This window comes from Salvelinus fontinalis, chromosome 19 (genome assembly GCF_029448725.1).
Source record: "Salvelinus fontinalis isolate EN_2023a chromosome 19, ASM2944872v1, whole genome shotgun sequence".
Lineage (NCBI taxonomy): Eukaryota > Metazoa > Chordata > Actinopteri > Salmoniformes > Salmonidae > Salvelinus > Salvelinus fontinalis.
The window spans coordinates 43,777,932-43,796,235 of record NC_074683.1 but is presented as its reverse complement, the minus strand read 5'-3'; the positions used below and the strand labels follow the sequence as shown (position 1 = coordinate 43,796,235).

Genomic DNA, 18,304 nt, shown 5'->3' with positions numbered 1-18,304 from the left:
TCTGGGCCCGAGTAGCAGGCAGTTTTATATGGGCATGCTTTTCATCCAAAATTCCGAATGCTGCCCCCTACCCCAGAGAAGTTAAAGATAATATGCTGAATCGCTCCGCCATTTCCTGGTTGCTAAAATTCTAATAGTTTGTCTAATATCAATTTATTTGACAAAACAAGCAACGTATAGGCCTATTGTAAAGAATCATTGTACCATCTAAACCGCTGTGAAGTATATTTTCAATAACCCAAAGGGTGCATTTGTAAATTCACTCTGGCTATCTACTCCAATTTCAGAGCACACTCCTCTGTGTACCAGAGCGCAGAATAACTGAGGAATTTACAAATGCGCAACACCCATTGAGGGTGAGTTCGTAAATGCACTCTGGAGTGCCTGAGTGCGCTCAGAGTATGCTCTGGGGTTCGTAAATTCAGAGCATTGTAAGATTGTCCATTCTTAAATCCAGATGGTTCGTTCTCGGAGCGTTCAGAGTGCACACTGGACGCTCTGGCCAAGGAGTAGGGTTGATCCTAGCTCACAACAGCAGTGAAGCACTCAAGCTAACTGGCTAAAGTTGGCTAGCTTGCTAGCTACTTCCAGACACAAATGAGAGAACACCTCGCTCTGACCATTTTACTCACCTTAGCAGAGCTGGCATTGGTGACTGTAACTGTGCTGCTGGCAACAATTTAATTATGTTTTTTCCCCAACGTTTACTGGCATTGGCCATATTCAACGGGTGTTAAGCGCTCGTAACTTAATCAGTTATTCTGCGCTCTGGCACACTTAGACGAGAGTGCTCTGATATCGCAGTAGATAGACAGAGTGAATTTACCAACGCACCCAAAATAGTGTATTTTCAGCTTTTTGAAGCTGGTGTACAAAACCAAAAGTAAAAGACACAAAAACAAAACGTAAGAAAGGGAAGCATAGAAATAGCCTACATAGAACAAATCTACCGCTTCTTAGACTTGCCTTCAATGAGATTGACATATCTATAACTAACATTTCTATGTGCATTTGGTCAGTCTCCCAGAAAGTTACATATTGCAGCTTTAAATATTGTATTATTCAAATGTAAAAAAAAAAAAAAAATGTAATATGAAAATATATCACATTACACATTTAGTAATGGCAGAATGATATTTCATGTTCAGTAACACTTTTGTATGACTTAAGTACATTATTTTATCAATAGGAGTGGGGGGAAAAGGTGCCTGTTGTTGTACATTGATAAGCACACCAAAGCACAACAAAGTCTGCATTAATGATAAGTAATCAAATATAGGTGGCACTTCTAAAAGCCTTTTTCACACAATAGCTGCTGAATTTGCAACATAACTTTTCTTTAATTTTGACCAGTTACAAGTAGGATTGCAAAGGGTCATACATTTTCCAAAATTTTTCCATGGGAAGTTAAGCCCGGGAATTTGGGGAATTTTGCTTAAATTCATCCAAAAAGTTAGCTTATAACAGTGAACCTTTTTTGTGGGATACACATAAGGCAATTCTAGGTCTTGTGGCATATTTTGGTTCAATGGAATTGCAACCCTCTTCATGCACAGTGCACTCCTCCATCACATGTACAGCTGATTCTCAAGATCTTGCACACAAAAGCCAAGGACTACATGCTTTCTGGTAAGTTTTAATTACAATACTGGGTGGGGTGAATATATTTTATATGACATACATGATTTTTTGTTAACTAGTAAATAGTAGCCTACAGCAAAGTGTGTTTTAAATAATTTCTAACTTGTTAACAATTTCTGCTAGTTAGTTTTTGCTACCATATGGGTTTTAGCTTGCTTGAGTCTGCTAACTGAGTGTTAATTCACCTGTTTCCATACATGTTTAATTTTAAAACATTTATTTTACAATGGAGTTGTTTAATCTAACTGCTTAACTATTTATCTGAACATGGAATTGTATTTGTTTTTTTTAATAAAATTTTTTCTCATCTTAACAGGAAAATGCCATGCAATTGCTCAAGCAATTTCTCCAACTGTCAACACATTGAAATGAATAAAGGACATATACCTGGAGACGCGTTGGTTGGGAATTGTGTGGAGGTGCGCGTTCGCGTGTGTGGTTTCAGAGCCGCGTACCTACTGTATGTCACAATTGGACAGTGAACTATCGTGTCCCAGCGTCTGTGGACTATGATTTACGCTTTAGCAGCAGGAGAACGAGCAATATCCACCGTTATAGTACGGGTGAAGCCTGAGCTGGAATGTGAAGCTGAAGCTGGTTAGCCTTAGAAAACGTCTGTGCTATCCGGGATCTTTGGGACATCCCTACCCCATTGAAGTAGAACTTTAAAATGGTTAAGGTTAGGTAAAGGTTATGGTTAAGGTTATAGTAAGGGTAGGTGTTAAGGATAGGGTTTAAGGGAACGTCCCAAGGACCCTGGATAGTACTGACCAAAATCCTTAGTTGATCCAGGCAGAGATATTTTTGATTAGATGGGAAACTCCATTGGAAGGAGTGAATGGGAGTCAATTGGGCACTAGCTTGAAATCTCAACATTAACATGAATAACGTGACGCTAAAACATTACAAATATTTTCCAGAGATGTGAGATAATTAACTTGTTCTCTGTAATATCATATAGCTTTGAAATCGTAACATTACATACTTAAAAGGAAAATACTAGGCAGGTTTCTCAACTCATGGTGCCTTTAATTATTATTATTTTTAATATAACCTTTATTTAACTAGGCAAGTCAGTTAAGAGCAAATTCTTATTTACAATGACCGCCTACACATCTGGGACATCTGCGAACTCTGAAAAAAAACTAAGTCAAATCATGGTCAGTGATCTTCAGGTCGGAGAGTCAGAGTTGTGCAGGATGCCAGTGTTTCCAACTTGGAATTCAGAGTTGTATGACCGTTTTAAACGATTTTCCCAGTTGGAAATAGTTTTTTCCATGAGTTCCCAGTTGACTTGAACGCACTGAAGTCGGAAGTCGAAGATTTCCGAGTATATATGTGAACAATGCATCATACCTTTTTAAGAAACGATTACGTGACGATTCCCTTAGCAACTGAGTGACGCAGATGACAACGGGAACGTGATTGGTCTACAGTCTGCTGGGCGGAGCATGAAACGTTTCGCCATTCATTTACCTATGGATTCTTATCTCCTCCTTTTCTAATATCTCTGGTAGATCTATCTTGATTTTTATGTGCGCAAAGGCCCGACAAATGTGTAAATTCTGAGAAGAGCAAGACCGACAAAAGCCCCCACGGTAGCCAATCAACGCACACATCAAACAAGTACACTCGAATCAGATTGGACCGTTGTCACTCTTGGGCTGCTGGCAATGCTAATATAGTCGCATTCTACGAAAGATCTTTGAAATTGGATCACATACCGGTACATCACCACTAGCTAGCTACCTTAATTGACTCAAAGGTGAGTGAACATCAATGTTACTACCAAAGAACGATATTAATAACCATATAATTTTTATTTTTGAGTATTTTTTTGACTGATTCAGAACACTCCATCATTCCTCACGTGTGGCGCTTGAACATCATAGCGCTCTGTCTCTTTCCTACTTTTTCTAATCTATTGCAGTGTTATGTTATAGGGTTCATGGATTGTGTGGTGTCATGTAGAGTGACTTGACCATCTGAAACAACTGAGTGACATGAACAAGCATGATGAAATACAATTTACAGTAGCATCATCAGTCGCGCTAAGGTAGCCTACTGTAGCCAACGCGGACAATGGTGGATTCCTATTACGCTGGTTTGGGATGAACCGGGCAATGTCCTGTCAAGTCATCGGGCGAATGTGGGGCGGGAGGAGCGCCTTTCTCAAATCAATCGGTAATCTGCGCCGATTGGTCATGGTGTCAACAAGGCAGAATGGTGCATCGTCCAGAAACCTACATCTCTTTTCCATTAACTAAATGTTGACTCTTCAAACTAGTTTTAATTGGGAAGGCAGATAAACGTTTTTATCAAAAGCAATCATATTTGCATGTGAAACAATTAATTACGTCACTTTTGTTTTTAGGCGTCTTCGCTATCCGCCAGAGCGGAGCACCTGGCTCACGACCGGGACGCATCCCTGTTCCAAAACGAATGCAATCACTTTTAACCCGGTTTAAACTCCTCCCACTAGGGTAACCCGGGCCAGGTAAACGAACCTCCTCAGTGTAAAATGCGGCGATTGCATCACCTATCTCATACGAAATTTTGTAGCCTAACAAAAAGTATAATTTGACATGCTGGTGAATGGAAGATGTATAGCATTTAGTAGCCTACGACGGAGGGTGAAAAAGTATTGCCTACAATAGAAAGGAGACATAATAGCAGCTATCAATTTGATGTCAGAATTTATATTTATATCTAATGTTACATAAGTGTTTTTTAATAGTTAAGTCTGCACAGGTTTGTCTGTCCACTGTTGAACAGATTGACACTAAACCTATAATCAATAACTAGAATCTTAAATGGTATGGCAACTGCTTGGCCTCTGACCGTAAGGGACTACAGAGGGTAGTGCGTACGGTCCAGTACATCACTGGGGCCAAGCTTCCTGCCATCCAGGACCTCTATACCAGACTGTGTCAGAGGAAAGCCCTAAAAATGGCCAAAGACTCCAGCCACCCTAGTCATAGACTGTTCTCTCTGCTACCACGCGGCAAGCAGTACCGGATCGCCAAGTCTAGGTCCAAAAGGCTTTTTAACAGCTTCTACCCACAAGCCATAAGACTCCTGAACAACTAATTAAATTGCTACCCGGACTATTTGCATTGACCCCCCCCCCCACCACCTCCATTTTACGGTGCTGCTACTCTCTGTTTATTATCCATGCATAGTCACTTTACCTCTACCTACATGTACATATTACCTCGACTAACCTGTGCCCCCACACACTGACTCTATCGGTACCCCCTGTATATAGCCTAGCTACTGTTATTTTAAAACATTTTTATTTTATTTTTTACTTCAGTTTAATTTAGTAAATACTTTCTTACCACAAATGTTTCTTAAAACTGCATTGTTGGGTAAGGGCTTGTAAGTAAGCATTTCACTGTATGGTCTACACCTGTTGTATTCGGCGCATATGACAAATACAATTTGATTAGATTTTTTGAAATATGTATACACTATTAAATCAGTACTAGCTAGGTAGTGTAGCCTGTAATTGCGAAACATTTTACATTTGCAAATGGTATATTGGATTGGGGGAAATTACGTGCTTTAATTCCCACTTTGTAGACTGTAAGACCAGTGCATCCTGGTTTTGCCTTTAGATAGTAGGATAAATGTAGGAAAACATAATTGTTTTATGATCCGATATAGCTGGCAGACTAAATTACTATTCATTGAGGCTAAATTCACAATCTGGCACTCATACCATCAGGGCCACCTAATCATCCCCAGCTTCCAATTGGCTCATTCATCCCCCCTCTCCCCTGTATCTATTCCCCAGGTCATTGCTGTAAATGAGAATGTGTTCAGTCAACTTACCTGGTAAAATAAGGTTTAAATAAGTACAATAAAAAACTAATATGATCCTTGGAAAAATGTGTAATATGTCAATTAGTTTGCATAGGCTTACTTGAATATTCAGAAAGCCCTATCAGTTTACCTATAGCAGGGATGGGCAACTGGTGGCCCCTCTTTTGTAGGCCACGGATCAATTCTCTTCACTGTCAAGAGGGGGACCGCTAAAATGTTTTGCTTGCAAGGAGAGAGCGCGTGCAGGGCACTCGACAAAATGTAGCCTAGGGCCCCCAAAAGGCTAGGACCGGCTCAGACTTCATGTTTGGGTATGGATGGATGGGTACGCAGCCCCGCAATCCACTGCGGCCCCTCAATGATGAATTCAGATTTTGTGTTGTGTAATGTTTATGGCCGATGAGCACCGATACGCTTTATCTATAATTTCTCTTCATATGACTTGGTTTGAAAAGGATTTGCCAGTAGATTGTCGACGTGATTCATAATAATGACTGCTTGTCCAGTTTACTATCTAAAATTTTGAAAGTATGATGTTGACATGATCAATCAAGATTATGATAACATCCATCAGTGGTTACCAGGTTGTTAGCTAGCTAGCTAGCTAATGCTGTAACATGACTGAACAATGTAAACGGCTCATGAACGGCCTGCAACATTGTTTATGAAAGTTAAAATGCCCCCCCCCCCCCCCCCCCAATATGCGATAGAAAGAAAATAACTAATCTGAGTTATAACATTTGAACAGTTTTATATAAACTGTTAATAAACTGTTTTCCCTGCAGTAATGGTTCAAGCATGACTGTCAAGAATCTGCCCTCAGTGTATTTTCTATGGCACTCAGAGGCTGCAGTGCAGCGACGTAATCGTTTGGAAAATTATTATTGGCGTGATTCTTTCTCCTAGGAGCAAGAGTGCTTCCAAATAAAAATTCCAGGTAGCACAGCAAAATGTTTAGGAGCATATGCAACCAAAATGGTAGCACTGTAGAGCCCTGCATCACATACATTGGAATGGGCAGTATCTGTTTCTGCAGACTGTGTGTTCTCCCACTCAGTATTTGTTACAGCACATGGACACTCATATCCCCATGTGGTCTCTCTCTCCCCACAGCCCCAGCTGTTGTTGGGGGCTGTCTTGCAGGGCCAAACACCAACATCCCTGCTTTATAGAGGTATTCAAAAGAGCACACCTAGGGTATTAATAGTAGCTGTAGTAAAAGGTAGTGTGTGTGGTGTTGCTGTGTTGGCCTCGCCAGCATCAGTGGCAGTAACTAAAGCTCAGAATGTTTAAGTTTCCTGGATGTGCTCGTTGCAGCCTCATACTGAAGTACACAGTCTTGGAAAAGGTAAACACTGTTGCTTCTTATGCAGTTGTTGTCTGTGTGAGCTAGTCTGCATCATCATCATCATCATGTAACCAGCCAATCAGTGTGTGCCGGGCAGGTGTGTGTGTGTGTGTTCCTTTCCCTTAGCACTCATTAACAGCTGCTTTTAGAGTTGATGGATACAGACTGTGTGTGCCTATTGTCATTTCCATGTAAAAGGATCCATGTCCACCAACGTCAAGTTCATAGGAGTATATCAAATTGGGTGTCAAATAAAGCTAAGAGTATATTTTAGAGAAATTAAGGCATAGATCCATTTTCCATAAAAAATGTTTTTGTCATAAGTAAAGTCTTTGATTTCTGGTCAAGAAAACATCTTAAAAGATATTAGAAATACACCAAAAGACCCCATCAACTAATATCAATACTTCTATATTTAGTTCTGGAGAAATTATTTGCCTTCTCTATGTTTAACTTCTCTGCGCTACGGGATCATTTTCCTAAACAACTGCAGAATTGCAGGGTGCAAAATATTACTACAAATATTTATAATCATGCAATCACAAGTGAAATATACCAAAACACAGCTTAGCTTGTTGTTAATCCACCTATTGTGTCAGATTTTGAAAATATGCTTTGCAGCGAAAGAAATCCAAGCTTTTGTGAGTGTATCAATCAATGCTAGAACAGCTAGCCCCAAATTACCATGGTCACGAAAGTCAGAAAAGCAATAAAATTAATCGCTTACCTTTGATAATCTTCGGATGTTTGAACTCACGAGACTCCCAGTTACACAATAAATGTTATTTTTGTTCAATAAATATTACTTTTATAACAAAAAAACGGCATTTGGGTTGCGCGTTATGTTCAGAAAACCAAAGCCTCATTCTGTTCAACGAAAATTCCAAAAAGTATCCGTTATGGTTGTAGAAACATGTCAAATGTTTTTTATAATCAATCCTCGGGTTGTTTTTAACAAACATAAACGATAATATTTCAACCGGACCGTAAACTATTCAATAAAAGAGAGAAAGAAAATGGAGAGCTACCCTTCTCGCGTGCAGGAACTAATCAAAGGACACCTGACTACGTTTGAAACATCTCGCTCATTTTTCAAAATAAAAGCCTGAAACTATGTCCAAAGCCTGGTCACAGCCTGAGGAAGCCATTGGAAAAGGAATCTGGTTGATACCCTTTTTAAATGGAAGAAAGACGGGCAAGGAAACACAGATAAAAAAAATTAAAAAATTACTTCCGGGTTAGAATTCCTCAGGTTTTCGCCTGCAGAATCAGTTTTGTTATACTCACAGACAATATTTTGACAGTTTTGGAAACTTTGGAATGTTTTCTATCCTAATCTGTAAACTATATGCATATTCTACGATCTGGACCTGAGAAATAGTCCATTTACCTTGGGAACGTTATTAAAAATAAAAAATAATAATAATCTGACCCCTAGCGTCAAGAGGTTAAGAAACATTGCCTTGTAATTATTTTACTAAAACCCCACTTATCGTTAATATACACTGCTCAAAAAAATAAAGGGAACACTTTAACAACACAATGTAACTCCAAGTCAATCACACTTCTGTGAAATCAAACTGTCCACTTAGGAAGCAACACTGATTGACAATAAATTTCACATGCTGTTGTGCAAATGGAATAGACAACAGGTGGAAATTATAGGCAATTAGCAAGACACCCCCAATAAAGGAGTGGTTCTGCAGGTGGTGACCACAGACCACTTCTCAGTTCCTATGCTTCCTGGCTGATATTTTGGTCACTTTTGAATGCTGGCGGTGCTTTCACTCTAGTGGTAGCATGAGATGGAGTCTACAACCCACACAAGTGGCTCAGGTAGTGCAGCTCATCCAGGATGGCACATCAATGCGAGCTGTGGCAAGAAGGTTTGCTGTGTCTGTCAGCGTAGTGTCCAGAGCATGGAGGCGCTACCAGGAGACAAGCCAGTACATCAGGAGACGTGGAGGAGGCCGTAGGAGGGCAATAACCCAGCAGCAGGACCGCTACCTCCGCCTTTGTGCAAGGAGGAGCAGGAGGAGCACTGCAGAGCCCTGCAAAATGACCTCCAGCAGGCCACAAATGTGCATGTGTCTGCTCAAACGGTCAGAAACATACTCCATGAGGGTGGTATGAGGGCCCGACGTCCACAGGTGGGGGTTGTGCTTACAGCCCAACACCGTGCAGGACGTTTGGCATTTGCCAGAGAACACCAAGATTGGCAAATTCGCCACTGGCGCCCTGTGCTCTTCACAGATGAAAGCAGGTTCACACTGAGCACATGTGACAGACGTGACAGAGTCTGGAGACGCCGCGGAGAACGCTCTGCTGCCTGCAACATCCTCCAGCATGACCGGTTTGGCGGTGGGTCAGTCATGGTGTGGGGTGGCATTTATTTCTTTGGGGGGCCGTACAGCCCTCCATGTGCTCGCCAGAGGTAGCCTGACTGCCATTAGGTACCGAGATGAGATCCTCAGAACCCTTGTGAGACCATATGCTGGTGCGGTTGGCCCTGGGTTCCTCCTAATGCAAGACAATGCTAGACCTCATGTGGCTGGAGTGTGTCAGCAGTTCCTTCAAGAGGAAGGCATTGATGCTATGGACTGGCCCGCCCGTTCCCCAGACCTGAATCCAATTGAGCACATCTGGGACATCATGTCTCGCTCCATCCACCAACGCCACGTTGCACCACAGACTGTCCAGGAGTTGGCGGATGCTTTAGTCCAGGTCTGAGAGGAGATCCCCCAGGAGACCATCCACCACCTCGTCAGGAGCATGCCCAGGAATTGTAGGGAGGTCATACAGGCACGTGGAGGCCACACACACTACTGAGCCTCATTTTGACTTGTTTTTAAGGACATTACATCAAAGTTGGATCAGCCTGTAGTGTGGTTTTCCACTTTAATTTTGAGTGTGACTCCAAATCCAGACCTCCATGGGTTGATAAATTTGATTTCCATTGATCATTTTTGTGTGATTTTGTTGTCAGCACATTCAACTATGTAAAGAAAAAAGTATTTAATAAGAATATTTCATTCATTCAGATCTAGGATGTGTTATTTTAGTGTTCCCTTTATTTTTTTGAGCAGTGTATTTTCTAATTTCTCTCCCTCATGAGGAGGGAGGATAATACAAGTTCATAGAAGTACCAAGTAAAGGTAGACCTACCAATTAGTTATAGTGTTTTTACTTATATCATGTTTTGTTTATGAATTATTAAGTGATTAAAACTCGTAATTATCTTACTGCAATTGAATTGGCTACAATGGGATATCATAGTAGTCACAGTTGGGACACTTGCTACTCTCTTCCACTGGCATACTGTTATGTTCAGCTCATAACTGTTTTCTTTCTCTGAAAACAGTCTGGACAACCCCTCATCTCTTCAATGTCACCTCTCCCGGCTCTTACTAACACCTACCCAACCCATGAGCCCCCTCACTTTCCATTTACTGTAACCATCATCCGCACCTACTGAGCACTGACCGACACTGGACGTCCATGGACGTTGAAAAGTAGTTTACATTTTGTCAGTCCGCTCTGGCTGTGATTTCATTGATTTTTGGGCCGGACCGTGGTTCAACGTCCACTGACGGCCTGTATTTGGCCCAAACAACCACGTCCATGATTGGTGACCAGACCAAATCTAAACCAATCATCGACGTCTATGTTTCACAAGTTTGGACAGCACAGTACAGTAAAGAAAAGTACAGTACAGTAGATTACACTAGAGCAGTGGTTCTCAACTGGTTTTGCCTCGGGACCCAAATTGAACCAGGTTGTCTCAGTCGCGACCCCAAGTTTCTTGTTGCGAAAAATAATCACCAAAATACAATCTGGAAAACAGTTTTTAATGCTATGTTGATAGTAAATGTAGCAATTACATGACAAGGGAACAACATTTCCACCTCTTTCATTTTGATCATATTCTTGATGAAGAATGTTAATAAAGTCACTGGTTTGAAACCACAAAATCAACCAAAATAGCTCTGCTAATAGCTCTATATTGAAAATACTGTGATTTGAAGAAACATTTTTCAGAGATTAAATTATTAAAACATGTATGTTCATTATCATTTCTACACACTTTCTACCTGGTTTAAGTCGTTTAAGTTCAGACTGGAGTATAACAAATATTTAAAAAATAAAACAATTTACACACACTATATATATATATTTTATTTTTTACACTTGCGACCCATTCAACCATTGCGACCCATTCAAAACTTCCTTCGACCCAAATTTGGTTGGTGACCCACCAGTTGAGAATCACTGCACTAGAGTACATTATAATGTATTGTACTGCACTCTACTGAATTATACTGTACTCTACTGAACTCCACTGTGATGTGCTGTACTGTGCTGTAGTGTGATGTCCAAACTTGTGAAACATAAATATCTACTATTGGTTCAGATTTGGTCTGGTCTGGACCAACCAAATTTGTTCTTGTTTGGGGGTTGAGCTCATTAGAATAATAGCAAGTTCGTAGAATAATACCCATGAATGCAAAGGATGATATTGCATATTTCTACCTTTGTGTACCTATTCATAATACATCATCATGAACAGATTGACATTCATATCCACAATTATGCATTTCTGTGTAGTACAGATCAGGCACGCGTTATGTAAATCTGTTACCGTAATTATTTTATTGGGTGTAAATCCACTTCACTTACTGTAGTTCAATAACCAAAGTTTTTTTTTTCAAACTCAAGGTGTCATGTGACACACCATTCTTTCTGCAGACATCTTTGAATCTTAATGTGGCGCAGATATTTAGCAAAGTTTTTTGGAAAACGTGGACACAAAGAACTGAGTGAGATTTTATTGTAATTCTGTTACCACACTTTGCATCTACACAGTTCTTCCAGGGTTTTGTGAAGTCTTGTGTGTACATTGTTGGAAGTAGTCCTTGTGCGTAGAGTTGTTATATTAGGCCTAAGTAAACTTTGAATTCAATGGTTTTTGTTTGGCATACATTTTAAAGAGAAAAATCGTAGTCACTGGCTAGGTTTCCATCCAATTGGCGACAGATTTTCTTGCAAATATTCTCAAATCTGCACAAACGAAATATGCATATTTTCCCACCGGTGGTGTTTCTACCAAACTGACTTGTTGCAGATAAAAATCAGTGTGTGATGTAGAGGTCGACCGATTTATAATTTTTCAACGCCGATACCGATTATTGGAGGACGAAAAAAGCCAATACCGATTAATCAGCCGATTTCTTTTTGTTTTTTATATATATATTTTTTTTTATTAATTAATTTTTTAATAACGACAATTACAACAATACTGAATGAACACTTTTATTTTAACTTAATATAATATATCAATATAATCAATTTAGCCTCAAATAAATAATGAAACATGTTCAATTTGGTTTAAATAATGCAAAAACAAAGTGTTGGAGAAGAAAGTAAAAATGCAATATGTGCCATGTAAAAAAGCAAACGTTTAAGTTCCTTGCTCAGAACATGAGACCATATGAAAGCTGGTGGTTCATTTTAACATGAGTCTTCAATATTCCCAGGTAAGAAGTTTTAGGTTGTAGTTATTATAGGAATTATAGGACAATTTCTCTCTATACCATTCGTATTTCATATACCTTTTGACTATTGGATGTTCTTATAAGCACTTTAGTATTGCCAGTGTAACAGTACAGCTTCCGTCCCTCTCCTCGCCCCTACCTGGGCTTGAACCAGGGACACCTCGTCAACAGCCACCCTCGAAGCATCGTTACCCATCGCTCCACAAAAGCCAAGGGGAACAACTACTTCAAGGTCTCAGAGCGAGTGACGTCACCGATTGAAACGCTATTAGTGCGCACCCCGCTAACTAGCTAGCCATTTCACATCAGTTACACCAGCCTAATCTTGGGAGTTGATAGGCTTGAAGTCATAAACAGCTCAATGCTTGAAGCACAGCGAAGAGCTGCTGACAAATGCAGGAAAGTGCTGTTTGAATGAATGCTTACGAGCCTGCTGCTGCCTACCACTGCTCAGTCAGACTGCTGTATCAGATATCAAATCATAGACTTAATTATAACTTAATAACACACAGAAATACGAGCCTTAGGTCATTAATATGGTCAAATCCGGAAACGATAATTTTGAAAACAAAACGTTTATTTCAGTGAAATACGGAACCGTTCCGTATTTTATCTAACGGGTGGCATCCTTAAGTCTAAATATTGCTGTTACATTGCACAACCTTCAATGTTATGTCATAATTATGTACAATTCTGGCAAATTAATTACGGTCTTTGTTAGAAAGAAATGGTCTTCACACAGTTCGCAACGAGCCAGGCGGCCCAAACTGCTGCATATACCCTGACTTTGCTTGCACGGAACACAAGAGAAGTGACACAATTTCCTTAGTTAAAATAAATTCATGTTAGCAGGCAATATTAACTAAATATGCAGGTTTAAGAATATATACTTGTGTATTGATTTTGAAGAAAGGCATTGATGTTTATGGTTAGGTACATTGGTGCAACGACAGTGCTTTTTTCGCGAATGCGTTTGTTAAATAATCACCCGTTTGGCGAAGTAGGCTGTGATTCGATGAGAAATTCACAGGCACCGCATCGATTATATGGAATGCTGGACAAGCTAGATAACTACACATGGTTGATGATATTATTAGTTTAACTAGTGATTATGTTAAGATTGATTGTTTTTTATAAGATACGTTTAATGCTAGCTAGCTACTTACCTTGGCTTCTTGCTGCACTTGCGTAACAGGTAGTCAGCCTGCCACGCAGTCTCCTCGTGGAGTGCAATGTAATCGGCCACAATCGGTGTCCAAAAATGCAGATTACCGATTGTTATGAATCGGCCATTCCGATTAATCGGTCGACCTCTAGTGTGATGATGTAGTGCACATAAAATGTACTTTTTCATGAACCAAATAAAAATCGAATGTTCAATATGTTTCCATCGCATTTTCAACTCTACCAATAGTTTTGTCACAAAAACTGTTGAGTTAAATAGTAAATGTGTCTACTCTGGTCTTGGCATATGTGTTCTAGCCAACAGCTCACAGATACAGTGTGGGTAGGCTCTGCAGATAGGCTAGTCTACAGTCGTGATCAAAAGTTTTGAGAATGACACAAATATTAATTTTCACAAAGTTTGCTGCTTCAGTGTCTTTAGATATTTTTGTCAGATGATACTATGGAATACTGAAGTATATTTACAATAATTTCATAAGTGTCAAAGGCTTGACAATTATATGAAGTTGATGCAAAGAGTCAATATTTGCACTGTTGACCCTTCTTTTTCAAGAACTCTGCAATCCGCCCTGGCATGCTGTCAATTAACTTCTGGGCCACATCCTGACTGATGGCAGCCCATTCTTGCATAATCAATGCTTGGAGTTTGTCAGAATTTGTGGGTTTTGTTTGTCCACCCGCTTCTTGAGGATTGACCACAAGTTCTCAATGGGATTAAGGTCTGGGGAGTTTCCTGGCCATGGACCCAAAATATCGATATTTTGTTCCCCGAGCCACTTAGTTATCACTTGCCTTATGGCAAGGGGATCCATCATGCTGGAAAAGGCATTGTTCGTCACCAAACTGTTCCTGGAAGTTGCTCTCGGAGGATGTGTTGGTACCATTCTTTATTCATGGCTGTGTTCTTAGGCAAAATTGTGAGTGAGCCCACTCCCTTGGCTGAGAAGCAACCCCGTACATGAATGGTCTCAGGATGCTTTACTGTTGGCATGACACGGGACTGATGGTAGCGCTCACCTTGTCTTCTCTGGACAACCTTTTTTCCGGAGGCCCCAAACAATCGGAAAGGGGATTGATCAGAGAAAGTGACTTTACCCCAGTCCTCAGCAGTCCAATCCCTGTACCTTTTGCAGAATATCAGTCTGTCCCCGATGTTTTTCCTGGAGAGAAGTGGCTTCTTTGCTGCCCTTCTTGACACCAGGCCATCCTCCAAAAGTCTTCGCCTCACTGTGTGTGCAGATGCACTCACACCTGCCTGCTGCCATTCCTGAGCAAGCTCTGTACTGATGGTGCCCCGATCTAGCAGCTGAATCAACTTTAGGAGACGGTCCTGGAGCTTGCTGGACTTTCTTGGGCGCCCTGAAGCCTTCTTAACAACAATTGAACCGCTCTCCTTGAAGTTCTTGATGATCCGATAAATGGTTGATTTAGGTGCAATCTTACTGGCAGCAATATCCTTGCCTGTGAAGCCCTTTTTGTGCAAAGCAATGATGACAGCACATGTTTCCTTGGTGGTAACCATGGCTGAGAGGAAGAACAATGATTCCAAGCACCACCCTCCTTTTGAAGCTTCCAGTCTGTTATTCGAACTCAATCAGCATGACAGAGTGATCTCCAGCCTTGTCCTCGTCAACACTCACACCTGTATTAACGAGAGAATCACTGACATGATGTCAGCTGGTCCTTTTGTGGCAGGGCTGAAATGCAGCGGAAATGTTTTTTTGGGATTCAGTTCATTTGCATGGCAAAGTTTGCAATTACTCTTCATAACATTCTGCAGTATATGCAAATTGCCATCATACAAACTGAGGCAGCAGACTTTGTGAAAATTAATATTTGTGTCATTCTCAACTTTTGGCCACGACTGTATATTAAAATATTATGGATAAGAGCAAGAATGTTTTTATTTGTCAAAACTGCAGTTGATTATTGATCATCTTGTCACCAGAATAAGATTTTAAGGATTTTAAAACATTCAGAAATGCAAGAGCCTTAAAATGATACAGTTGAGTTTAGCTTGTTTTAGTGCTCTTGAATACAGATGGCCAATCTAGCTGAGTATGAACAGAATTTACAAATGAACCCTGGACAGAGCATTGTTTCCCACATTGGACCTTTGTTTGGTCAAAGTTGCTGTACATTTCGTCCATTTTGACCTGTTAGGCTTTCTACACGATTGTTCCCACCTGCAATCCCTGAGAAGACTGCTATTTCAAAAGTGCTTTGCTTATCTGTTCAAGCAGTACAGAAAGGGAGAGTTGTCTTTGTTATCCAATAGAGTAATCAGGATAAGTAGTGTGTGTCTGTGTATGCAGAGCTAGGCTAATCAGCCCTTTTTAAAAAGAGACCCAACTGCAGAGACCGAGGTTTCGTGCTTTACGCTCTAGTCTCTGCAGTGTGTAGCCTATGTAGGCTACCTGTGTGAAAGTCTGGGTTGCAGTGTGTAGGCCTGTTGAGGGAGCATTCTCCCTGGCAGTATTCACCGGAACATATCCTGGCTTGTCCCTTGTTTTGTAAGGACAGGAATGGTAATAATGTATAAATAACCGGAATGTAACCACATTGGGTGTGTGTTCTTTTTTATAGATCTGCATATTAGCTGAGAAGGGTAGTACATTTTACTACAATAATTTGATAATCTGTCAGATACTATTTGTCTCCTCTCTCTCCGTCCTCTCTCTCTCAGGTGAGCCATGTCGTCGGTTCTCTCCAGCACAGACTCTGTGGGCGCCGAGCCCTCCGTCTGCCCCAACGCAGCCAAGCTCAGCAACACGCAAGCCAAAGGAGTGGCTGCCATTTTGAAAGGGGGGTGCAAGGTCAACAGGGAAGCCATGTTGAACGGCCACAAGCTCTCCATTAATGGATCGGCTCAAGTGAACGGGGACAGTGCTGGCCAAAAGGCCCAGAATGGGTCGGTCCATGTGAACGGGCACGAGGGGAAGAACGATCTAGAGAAGGCAGCCGCAGGCATGCAGGAGAGGCAGTGGATCCGTCCTGACTTGCCCAGCAAATGCACTTGGAAACTGGGCGGGTCTTCCGTAGATTCCCCTCACTGCCACTCTGAACTGTGAGTCACATCTCCATAACAGAACCACAGTATTTCCACATATTCTGCTGATCCACCTGCCTCTGAACACATACAGTGCATTCGGAAACTATTCAGACCCGTTGACTTTTTCCACATTTAGTTACGTTACAGCCTTATTCTAAAATGGATAAAAACAAATGTTTTCCTCATCAATCTACACACAATACCCCATAATGACAAAGCTAAAACAGTTTTTCAGAGATTGTATTCAAAGTAAGAAACTGAAATATCATATTTACGGGATTCAGACCATTTACTCAGTACTTTGTTAAAGCACCTTTGGCAGCGATTACAGGTTAAATTCTTCTTGGGTTTGATGCTACAAGCTTGGCACACCTGTATTTGGGGAGTTTCTCCCATTCTTCTCTGCAGATCCTCTCAAACTCTGTTAGGTTGGATGGGGAGCGTCGCTGCACAGCTATTTTCAGGTCTTTCCAGAGATGTTCAAGTCCAGGCTCTGGCTGGGCCACTCAAGGACATTCAGAGACTTGTCCCGAAGCCACTCCTGTGTTGTCTTGGCTGCGTGCTTAGGGTCGTTGTCCTGTTGAAAGGTGAACCTTCACCCCAGTCTGAGAACCTGCTCCAGAGTGCTCAGGACTTCATCAAGGATCTCTCTGTACTTTGCTCCGTTCATCTTTCTCTCGACCCTAACTAGTCTCCCAGTCCCTGCCACTGAAAACAATCCCCACAGCATGATGCTGCCACCAGCATGCTTCACTGTAGGGATGGTGCCAGGCTTCCTCATGACCTGACGCTTGGCATTCAGGCCAAAGAGTTCAATCTTGGTTTCATCAGACCAGAGAATCTTGTGTGTCATGGTCTGAGTCCTTTAGGTGCCTTTTGACAAACTCCAAGTGGACTGTCATGTGCGTTTTACTGCGGAGATGCTTACATCTGGCCACTCTACCATAAAGGCCTGATTGGTGGAGTGCTGCAGAGATGGTTGTCCTTCTGGAAAGTTATGCCACCTCCACAGAGGAACTCTGGAGCTCTGTCAAATGTGACAATTGGGTTCTTGGTCACCTCCCTGACCAAGGCCCTTCTCCCCCAATTGCTCAGTTTGACCGGGCGCCCAGCTCTAAGAAGAGTCTTGGTGGTTCCAAACTTCTTCATTTATGAATGATGGAGGCCACTGTGTTCTTGGATCTTCAATGCTGCAGAAATGTTTTGGTACCCTTCCCCAGATATCGGAACTCTACGGACAATTCCTTCGACCTCATGGCTTGGTTTTTGCTCTGACATGCACTGTCAACTATGGGAACTTATAGACAGGAGTGCCTTTCTAAATCATGTCAATTAAATTGAATTTACCACAGATGGACTTCAAGCAAGTTGTAGAAACTTCTCAAGGATGATCAGTGGAAACAGGATGCACTTGAGCTCAATTTTGAGTCATAGCAAAGGGTCTGAATATTTATGTAAATAAGGTATGTGGTTTATATTTTTAATACATTTGCAAAAATTTCTATAAACTTGTTTTTTCTTTCTCATTATGGGGTATTGTGTGTAGATTGATGAGGATTTTTATTTTATTTAATCCATTTTAGAATAAGTCTGTAACATAACAAAATATGGAAAAAGTCAAGGGGTCTGAGTACTTTCCGAATGCACTGTATAGTTTACATAGTTCACTGACTCTACTAATTTCCCTTGCGTAGCTAA

The 18,304-nt window shown here is 41.1% G+C and overlaps 1 protein-coding gene across 3 annotated transcripts in view; it reads left to right on the top strand.

Annotated features, from left to right (window-relative positions):
* Positions 1–18,304, top strand: part of LOC129816789 (cystathionine beta-synthase-like) — a 44,885-nt gene that overhangs the window by 7,290 nt on the left and 19,291 nt on the right. Inside the window, exons 1-2 of one of the 3 annotated variants that reach the window (XM_055871677.1) lie at positions 3,095–3,406; positions 16,241–16,621. In XM_055871677.1, coding sequence (XP_055727652.1) covers positions 16,248–16,621 — 374 coding nt within the window. In that variant the 5' untranslated portion in view covers positions 3,095–3,406; positions 16,241–16,247. Of the gene's footprint in view, positions 1–3,094; positions 3,407–16,240; positions 16,622–18,304 lie in introns of those variants that run through there. The other 2 variants (XM_055871678.1, XM_055871679.1) reach the window with 2 other exon arrangements.